We start from the raw sequence: 9,087 nt of genomic DNA, 5'->3' as shown, positions 1-9,087 counted from the left end.
TAAGCATGATCTTGAAGCAATAGATCTTATTGCTTTGAAGGTTGATATGTTAGCTCGAAAACTAGATCAAGTGAACAATGTGTCCGGTAGCTCTTCCTCACAAGTCATGTCTTGTGAGACTTGTGGAGGAAACAATCACTTGGCATCCTATTGCAACACTACAATGGAGCATGTGGCTTCACTTGGGAGGAATGATCTTTACTCTCAAACTTATAACCAAAGTTGGAAACAACATCCAAATTTTGGGTGGAAACAACCCAATCAAGCTCCCCCTCCTCAAAACAATTACAACCAAGCTCCTCCTTACAATCAACCACCCCCTCCACAACAACAAGCTAGCTCCCTATCGCCAACCCAACCAAAGAGAAAATGTCCAACAAAGACCCCAATACAATCAAGCCCCTCCTTCTAAAAAATCCAACATTGAATCCAATTTGGAAACCTTCATGACCCAACAAATCAAGATCAATGGGAAAGTTAGTAGCTCAATTCAACAACTCCAAGCACACAACAAGATGTTTGAAAGTCAATTATCTCAAATTGCACAACAAGTTGGGTGCTCCTCTAACCCCGGTGGTCAATTTCCAAGCACAACGGTAAAGAATCCAATAGAGCATGCGAAATCAATCACCTTGATTTTGGAAGGGGGATATGAAGCTCCAATTATGAGAGAATGTTTCCAAAAAGGGAGATGAGGGAGATATTTTGGTAGATGAAAGTGAGTTTGAAAATGAAGTGAGTAAGGAGGCGAGAGGAAGGTCAAAAGGGAGTGATGAGGTTGCCTCAAAGAGAGAAGAGGGAGAAGTGAAGAGCCAAGCTCCATTGAAAGCATATGAGCCTCGTATTCCATTCCCTCAAAGATTGATAGAGAAAAAGCTAAATGAGAAACTTTCCAAGTTCTTTGATGAAATGAAAGGACTTCAATCGAACATTCCACTTCTTCATGATTTGTCAAAAAAGCCTACGTATGCAAAGTTTTTGAAATATATTCTTTCTTACAAGAGTAGGCTTGAGGAGAGTGATTCTATCTCCCTTCCAACGGAAATGCTATTCCTCAAAAGGAGCTTCCCGAGAAGTTTGGTGACCCCGGTAGTTTTGCTATACCGGTGAAGGTTGGGGATCCTGGATCAACAAATGCTTTGTGTGATCTTGGGGCTAGTGTTAGCCTTATGCCTCTCTCTATGGCAAAAAGATTGAACCTTGGGGAGATAAACCCCACCAAAATGTCAATCCAACTAGCCGACCGCTCGGTTAGAGTCCCGTTGGGAGTCTTAAAGGACATCCCAATTGAAGTGGGGAAAGTTCTTGTGCCTTGTGATTTTGTAATTATGGAGATGGATGAGGATTTCAAAATTCCTCTCATATCGGGTAGGCCCTTTATGAAAATTGCGGGTGTTAATATTGATATGAAACAAGGGCGGCTTACCTTACATGTTGGGGATGAAAGAATCTCTTTATCATTTTCGGAAACATTGAATGACCCTATGGTTAAACAAGTTCATCGGGTTGATGTTTTGGTGAATATTTTGAAAGAAGACATAGAGGAGTCACAAGATGTATTGACTCATGCTCCCGGGGTGAAAAAGCAAGAGAGGGCCAAGAAGAAAAAGAGAAACAAGATCAATTTGATGGACAAGTTGTTTGGTTGCATTTCTAGTGATGATAGCAATTTCACTACTACATTTTCGATCAAATACAACGCCAAAAAATGAGCTATTGCAACGCCCTATCCAAATGCCGTGGCAATAGATAGCCTATTGCAACGGTATTTTTATTGCCGTTGCAATAGAGTAGGCTATTGCCACAGAGTTAAAACTAATGCTCTTAGAGGTAGAGCTATTGCCACGGCTCTAAAGAACCGTTGCAATAGCCTAGCTATTTTAACAAAAATGAAAGCTAATGCAACGGTGGTGTTGTATCAAATGAAAATTTTAGATAAAGCGCGCATTTTTCCCTCTAATTTTTTCACCAAAATTTTGAACAAACACACGTGACGTTTACCCCAATTTTCTCACCCATTTTCGTTCTCCACTCATTCTCACAAACTCACAGTTTCATTTTCTCAATTTCCCCCAATTCTCCATTCTCATTCTCACCCAATTTCTCCATTTTCTCAATTTCCCCCAATTCTCCATTTTCTCAATTTCCCCCAATCCTCTATTTTCCCCATCATCTCACATTCAATTCCAGAAATTCTGAGAAAATCACGAAAAAAAAATCAGTCAAAAATTCAAAGTAGTAGACGAAGGTGGTGGCTGATAGCGGCAGTCAGGCGGTGGTGGCGGCAGTCAGGCGGTACAGACGGTCCAATTTCATTGTTGCATGTCCCTTCCTTGAGCTGATTGCTCGAAATTCTCTTCAAGGTAAACAACGAATTTTCGTTTTTGAGAATTAAATTTGAAGTTTTTGCTTTTGTGTTTGGGAATTTGTATTTGATGCCGGAAGATGAAGTTTATGCTTTGGTAACTCTTGGAATTAAACATCTAATGGGTTTCGTTTAGCAAAATTGAGATTTTTATTTTTTTTATTTTGGAAACCTAGAAGTACTGAATATTGTAATTGAGTAGTCTAATGGGATTTTTTTGGGGGAATTTCATATAAATGGATAAGAAGATATATTGATTTAGGGTGGCTGATTTGGTTCAAATTTGTGATCCAAGTTTCTAACTATTTATTTTTGATAATTGGTGGCCGAAATTTGTTTTTTTCATAATTGCATGTGTATACAACTCAATCTGTTAACCAACTGATAAGTCGTGGGCCAAGTGTAAGATTGTTAATTTGATAGAAGAAAGGCATCAATCATGAAGAAACTTGCCTTGTCTACGACACCAAAGTCCTTGGCTCTGGTTGCATCCATGTAAAATGGCCTTCTCATCACATTAGCAACAGTTTCCTCAGACTGATAACAAATATAACAAACAAATTGGTTGAATAAATGTCTCACAAACAGCTTCTGTTTTAGACAGCAAGAAAATCAATGGCATACTTACATTTTCTGTGTGCTTAGCCAATAGTCTCACAAGAGTGTCCCTGTTTATAATTACCTGCAACTCAACGAGATCAAATTCCCACACCAGTTGTCAAGCATAATACTTAATTTAAATTTAAAATGACATGCACCGACATGGTATTTGCTTTCATGAGCTTACATCACTTCTTGAATCTTAAATCAGACACAAAATGATCAGTTATATACAGTGGCATACCTAACTTGGACTCTGTCAAGCTGTGCACTGTGAAATAATCGTTTTAATACCAGGATTTGGATGCTGCCAATACTTTAACATATTGTCCAAATTTAGAAACATATGGACAGATAATATTATCAATTTTTACAGCAATCCAAGATCACATCTGGTATCAGCAAAGAGATTCAAGCAGTTGAATTAAGGCCCACACCCTCCTCAAACTTTAGTTAACCTCCATCGTGTTTGCATAATGGTTTCAAATAAGGGTCACCACATTGTGATGATGACATGATGACCCAACCCAATAGACAGCATTTCACATAAGTCTAAAATTTTACTGGCTTGGGTCACCACATCAGCATGATGACTAGGGTGCTTCAACACCATTAACCTAGCACAGATCCCAGCCAGATAAAGAAACAGCAAGCTAAGACCAGGTTTGACCCTTAATGTTCAAGTAAACATGAAAGTGGAAATAAAACCAGAGGGCTTAACTGGCAGCTCTCAACATTTAAAGCCTGGTATGGAATTCATTTGTAGAGAGAGCAAATTGAATCGATTATAAAGTTTTTGATTTTTGGTGGCTCTTCTGGTCACTGTAAATATTTTGTCATGATTCTTGCTTTACTGTAGACACCTTACCTTATTTCACAATAGGATGTGAAGACACTTTATATGCTTCGTTTTTTGAGAATTAAATTTGAAGTTTTTGCTTTTGTGTTTGGGATGAAGTTGAATATTGATTTGGGGTGGCTGATTTGGTTCATTCATGGGGTAAGACATTAGAGATCCAATTTTATTACTTTTTTCTAATTGCTATAGCCATTGTTCAAGCTCATGTGCGTGCTTGACTAGTTTTGAGTATTCTGATTTTTAGAGTAGTTCTCTTTCTTCCTAGTGGTTGTGAAGCAAATTTTATTAATTAAAATCTCTTAATTCTTAGTGAATTGATTAAATGTTTTTACAGTAAAAATTAATTAAAGTAACCCTCTTAATTCTTATCCTAAGGTATGGATAGTGGAACTAAAGAGTGGTGGATGTTTGCCAAATGGAGTGATGAATATGAGCGGGGAGTAGATGAATATGTACAAAAGGCTTTTGCTTTCAAGTCTCAAGGAAATCAAATTTGTTGTCCTTGTGAAAGTTGTCATTATCGTTTTTGGCGTCATGAAAGTGTTGTGAGAGATCACCTTATTTGTAATGGTTTTGTTCCTCGAACGGATAAGTTATCAGAGTTAGGGATCAACATTAGCATTGAAAGGGAACAGACTATTTTGGACAATGATGAAGGGTCAAACCCAAATGATTTTAATGATGACATAGTAGGCTTGTTGCATGATGCACGTGATGCTTTTACAAATGGGCCAAATGACGAGGCAAAAAAGTTTTATAAGTTAGTTGAAGAGGGCCAGGAAGAATTGTATGTCGGTTGTAAAAATCATTCAAAACTTTCCTTCATGATTCGACTTTTTATCTTGAAGTGTGATCATAAGCTAACTAATGCTGCTTTTGGAGATATATTGGAGCTTATAAGGGAGGTGTTACCTGATGCAAAACTGCCAGCTTCTTTTAATGAAGCAAAAAGTGTTTTGAAAGTGTTGGGGTTAGATTTGTTCAATTGTGATTGTGAAGAAGTTGAGAAATATATAAGGTAAGATTTGTAACCATAATATAGGTTTTTTTTAATGTTTTCATTCTAACTTTGTCGCCTTAGTAAGATAAATATTTTATTTTTACAGTGAGCATAAGATTTGTGTAAGTGCTAAAAGGAAAAGAAAATGGAAAAGTGCTCAAGACCATAGGAAGGATTTCATGGATTGGTTTAGGGAGAAAGTTGATTTGATTCTTAAAGAAGGCCATGATAATATCCAGGACCATATTTTGTGGTTATCAAAAGGTCCCTCTCATGTTGCCAAAAAGCACACAGGGTACTCAGTTAACGGCTATAGGTTTCATACCATGAAGCGAGATGCAAATTGCGTAACTCAAAACAGTGGCGTCACTCTAATAGCCACTATACATAGCTTTGCAAGCTCCAAAGATCAAAATCCTATTGTGGGAAATGTTAATTATTTTGGTTCAGTAACAGAAATCATTGAGATATCCTATCATGGTCATTTCAGTGTTGTCTTATTTAGATGTCAATGGTTTCACTCAGAAAAGGATGATGATGAGCTCATTACGGTTAATATGAATAAGACCGTTTCTAAAGAAGAACCTTTCATCTTAGCAAATCAAGCACATCAAGTGTTTTATGTAGAAGATTTGAATAGAGAAGGGTGGCATTATGCTATTCAAATCCCTCCTAGAGAGTGTTCAGATGGTATTAACATACATTTTTTTAATACTTCACTATATGTTATAAATGAGCTTATTTTACATTGTAATTCTATTCAGTTTATTGTATTTACATTCAAAATTAACATACTTCCATTTTTTTTCCCAGATGAAACGGAGTAGACCCAAAGTTGCTGCTTCCAAAAATCAGCTTACGGATTATGAGCTGCAACGGCTTCAAAAACTGAAAGTCAATGAAGAAAGAATGGAAGCCCTAGGATCGGCATCTCTTGCTAATAAGATACTTGAAGACAAAACAAAAGCCTTATTTTGTCCAAGTGCAATGCTGAATAGTACACCAGAAAATGAGGATGATGCCTCTACGTCGGAATATGATGGTGAAAATGAGGTTGAAACTGACAATCTCACTTCTGGAAAAAGAAAAGCCAGTAAACAGGTGTGTACTTCAATTTTTTCATTTATACAGGCTGTTTTTTTAGTTTGTCACGGTTTACATGTAATTAGTAATGCTTTATTTTCCTTTTGTTTTATAGGTTTCAAAGCAAGTAAATAAATCATCACTTCGCCCCAAAACTATGGCTGATGTTGTGGAAGTGAATAGCCGTAAGAAGCATGCAGTTGATGAAGTTCAGAACATTCAATCACTTAAGGTTGCTAGAGTTCAAGATCAATGCATCCAAAAGAAGGAGCAAGTTATCTCAGAAAAGAAGGGATCAAAACGAGCGTTCTGTTCTCCTGGTTCCATGTCAGCGTACCTCGAGTTTCGGAAAAAGCAAAAAGAAAATAATGAAGCGTTTGTAGCTAGTAATCAGTCATTGAATGATTCTCTTACAAGAAACACAAGGATTTGTGGCGCTGCATTTAATGAGAATGACAATGATGATGCGGATGCACTAAGTAGGTGGCTTGATGAAGCGGATGCACAGAATGAGAATGATGATGATGTTGGTGATGAATATGAAGGTGTTCAACAGATACAAGATGAAGTTCTATCTAACTATGGAAGGGAAGGAATGCAAGGTATTGTTTTTCTCTTACTTCCTCCCCATTTACAATATGAAGGAATGCTCAGTGCGTGTTCATGTTGGTCTTTTCAGCTTTAGTAAACCTTTTAAGTAAAAAATGTGCACAGAAACAGAACCAGAAAAAGAACTTGAAAAAGCTCCTAACAGAAAAAGGCATCGAGGTCCAACAATGCTACCCAAGGTTCATGCACGAACAAGAGACGAGCGTGAAGTTATTATTTTAAACTCACTTGGCCAACCAATTGGACCTACACGGGAAATTGTTCAGGGGTTCAAGCAATTCTTAGGTACTGTGGCAAGGGATTCTGAACTTGCACCACTAAATTATATTAACTTTCCAAGTCTACCCACACTTGACAAAATGTGGGAGTATGTCCAAGTACGTAGTATTATAATTCATTTTGTTGGATTTCATTTTCTACATAATTAATTCCACGTTAATAATTGGACCTCCATATGCTACATACATGTTACATACTAATGTTTTATATTCATGATTTGTTTAGGAAAAATATATGGTTCCTGAAGCTGGAAGAGAATGGGTGATGCAGGCTATCAATGGAAGCTGGAAAGCTCATAAATGCTTTACTAAGAGGAACTACTTCTCTGCATATCCCACTGATGATTTACGATGGTTTCATAAGCCAGACACAATTTCAGAACCTCAATTTAGAGAGCTTTTGCAATACTGGCATTCTAAAGAGGCTGAGGTATTATGTATATGGTTTTGAGCTGGTTTTGTGCAATATTGACATAGTTTCATGACAAAAAAAGTCACTCTTTCAGTTTACTGTTTTTACGTGGTTCAAATTTATAAATCTTGATTGTGTTTTCACATAGGAAATTAGTAAAATCAACAAAGACAATCGCCAAATGTTAGATGATATGCACACTATGGGCCGTAACTCTTACGCAATTTTACGCCATAAGTTGGTAAATAATTCATCTTATTTCTAGGCAATTTTATTAACTTTATAATCTTTATTTTACAATCACTACATGTACATGAGACTTTCACCCCTGCCCTTTAATTATTTGTAATAATCACTTCAATTTTATGTATTTATGTTTCCACAGAAACAACAGGACCCTGATAAGCAAGAACCTTCTCAAGCAAGGGTCTATAAGGAGTCAAGAAAAAGAACGGTGGGAAGGAAATACCTTACCAACCATGAAAAAATAGAAGAGAATATTGTGAGTTAACATTTTAGATGTATGTTATATTTTTTAATTTTGATAAATAATAAGTAGGTGGGTTTATTTCCGTAAATAGGCTAAAATGGATGCTTTGGAGTCTTCCCAACATGGAGATCAAGATGGTAGTAACTCCAAGGACCCTTACTCTGAAGTGATTCCAGATCCTAAGCGCAAAAGCCGTGTACCCTTACAAGGAAAAGGTGTAAAAAAGTCGGATTTGAAGAAAAAAGATAAAAAGTCAGATTTCATATTTCCGACAGAATTTTTAGAAAGTATGCAAACTCAATTAGTACAACAACTTGCACCAAGCGTAACAACTGCAATTTTGACTCAACTTCGGGATGCTAACCCTAGGATCAATCTTGTTATTCCTGATTTTGCAATTCCATCGGCTCCAAAGGATGCATCTAGTGCGCCACATCTTCTTGTTGACCAAAATGGGCAATCTTCTAAATCTGGTGCCACAATTAATCAGGTAACATACAATATTTTCTATTGCTTCTCTCTAGCTTTTTTTTGTTTGCTGGTGACCTGGGAACCTACTGTTGAAATGTTGCTGCTGTTGATGTCTTTTTATAGCCTGCTGCATTTCTAAATTATCAATCAATAAGGACAAGATTCTTGAGTTAGATTCTTGAGTTATCACTCATACTTTCTGTTTTCATCATCCAATTCCTAACCCACCTACTTATTATTGTTGATGTCTTTTTATTGTTGTATGTTTTTTTTGCTGAGTTCATGCTTTTTATAGCCTGTTGCATCTCTAGATTATCAATCAATAAAGACAAGATTCTTGAGTTAGATTCTTGAGTTAGTACTCGTACTTTCTGTTTTCATCATACTACTTGAAATCGTACTACTTGAAATAGCTGCGCTCATCATCTCTGTTTATTATTGTTGTTTTCCCTGTGATTAGCTCCAACAGAACAACCCCAAAGCTGTAAACATCGCCTTTTTCATGCGCCTCTTTTTTTTTTTTTTTTAGGAATCAGAACTGCAGTTTTAAGTTTAGGACTAACAGGAATGTAACTACACACTACATCATTTCTCAGAGTAAGAAACTTAATACTTGTGAGAATTTTTTGGCTTGAAGGCTACGAGTTATCTCTTTATGTATGTCCTTGTGCTGTGCTAATGGAGAGGCACTAGACTCGTTTTCATGGACGGTGTTCCTCAGAGAGTCTCAGACATAGGCTATTTGGGGGGGGGGGGGTTAGCTGGGTTGTCCCTGTCACTGTTTTTGGTCATAATCAGGCGCAGTATAAAAAAAATTTAAGCAATGTACGGGGGCATTAATTTTCTGCACCGTTTTGATATTTTTTTTTTGATTTATTTATTTATTTTTTTTATGGGAGAAGAATGATAAGGAAATTCTT

At 36.8% G+C, this 9,087-nt stretch overlaps 1 protein-coding gene and 1 long non-coding RNA gene across 3 annotated transcripts; one reads left to right on the top strand and one right to left on the bottom strand.

Moving 5' to 3' along the window:
• Positions 1–2,518: 2,518 nt before the first annotated feature.
• On the bottom strand, positions 2,519–3,074 carry LOC110695434. The gene is made up of 2 exons (XR_002506054.1): positions 2,994–3,074; positions 2,519–2,902 (listed from the first exon to the last, which is right to left on the bottom strand). It is a non-coding gene; the product is annotated as an uncharacterized LOC110695434 (long non-coding RNA).
• Positions 3,075–5,732: 2,658 nt separating this feature from the next.
• LOC110695433 lies at positions 5,733–7,306 on the top strand. 2 transcript variants are annotated; one of them, XM_021872664.1, is made up of 4 exons: positions 5,733–5,925; positions 6,023–6,509; positions 6,628–6,893; positions 7,021–7,306. In XM_021872664.1, exons 1-4 carry the CDS (start codon positions 5,734–5,736, stop codon positions 7,243–7,245), a joined length of 1,170 nt encoding a protein of 389 aa, XP_021728356.1. In that variant the 5' UTR covers position 5,733; the 3' UTR covers positions 7,246–7,306. The 2 variants fall into 2 exon arrangements, with proteins under 2 accessions (XP_021728356.1, XP_021728355.1); XM_021872663.1 differs by having other exon boundaries at positions 6,622–6,893.
• Positions 7,307–9,087: the final 1,781 nt, after the last annotated feature.

The sequence above is a fragment of the Chenopodium quinoa genome, unplaced genomic scaffold (genome assembly GCF_001683475.1).
Source record: "Chenopodium quinoa cultivar QQ74 unplaced genomic scaffold, ASM168347v1, whole genome shotgun sequence".
In the NCBI taxonomy this organism is placed as follows: Eukaryota; Viridiplantae; Streptophyta; class Magnoliopsida; order Caryophyllales; family Amaranthaceae; genus Chenopodium; species Chenopodium quinoa.
Note: the sequence above shows the minus strand (reverse complement) of the source record. Positions and strands in the feature narration are given on the sequence as shown.

What these genes read in the sequence shown, in the direction of transcription:
- LOC110695433 (XM_021872663.1), top strand. Translation starts at nt 5,734, where the DNA reads ATGGAAGCCCTAGGATCGGCATCTCTTGCTAATAAGATACTTGAAGAC. An exon ending in AAAGAAAAGCCAGTAAACAG is followed by an intron (nt 5,926 to 6,022) that starts GTGTGTACTTCA and finishes TTTGTTTTATAG; the next exon opens with GTTTCAAAGCAAGTAAATAA. An exon ending in TGGAAGGGAAGGAATGCAAG is followed by an intron (nt 6,510 to 6,621) that starts GTATTGTTTTTC and finishes AAATGTGCACAG; the next exon opens with AAACAGAACCAGAAAAAGAA.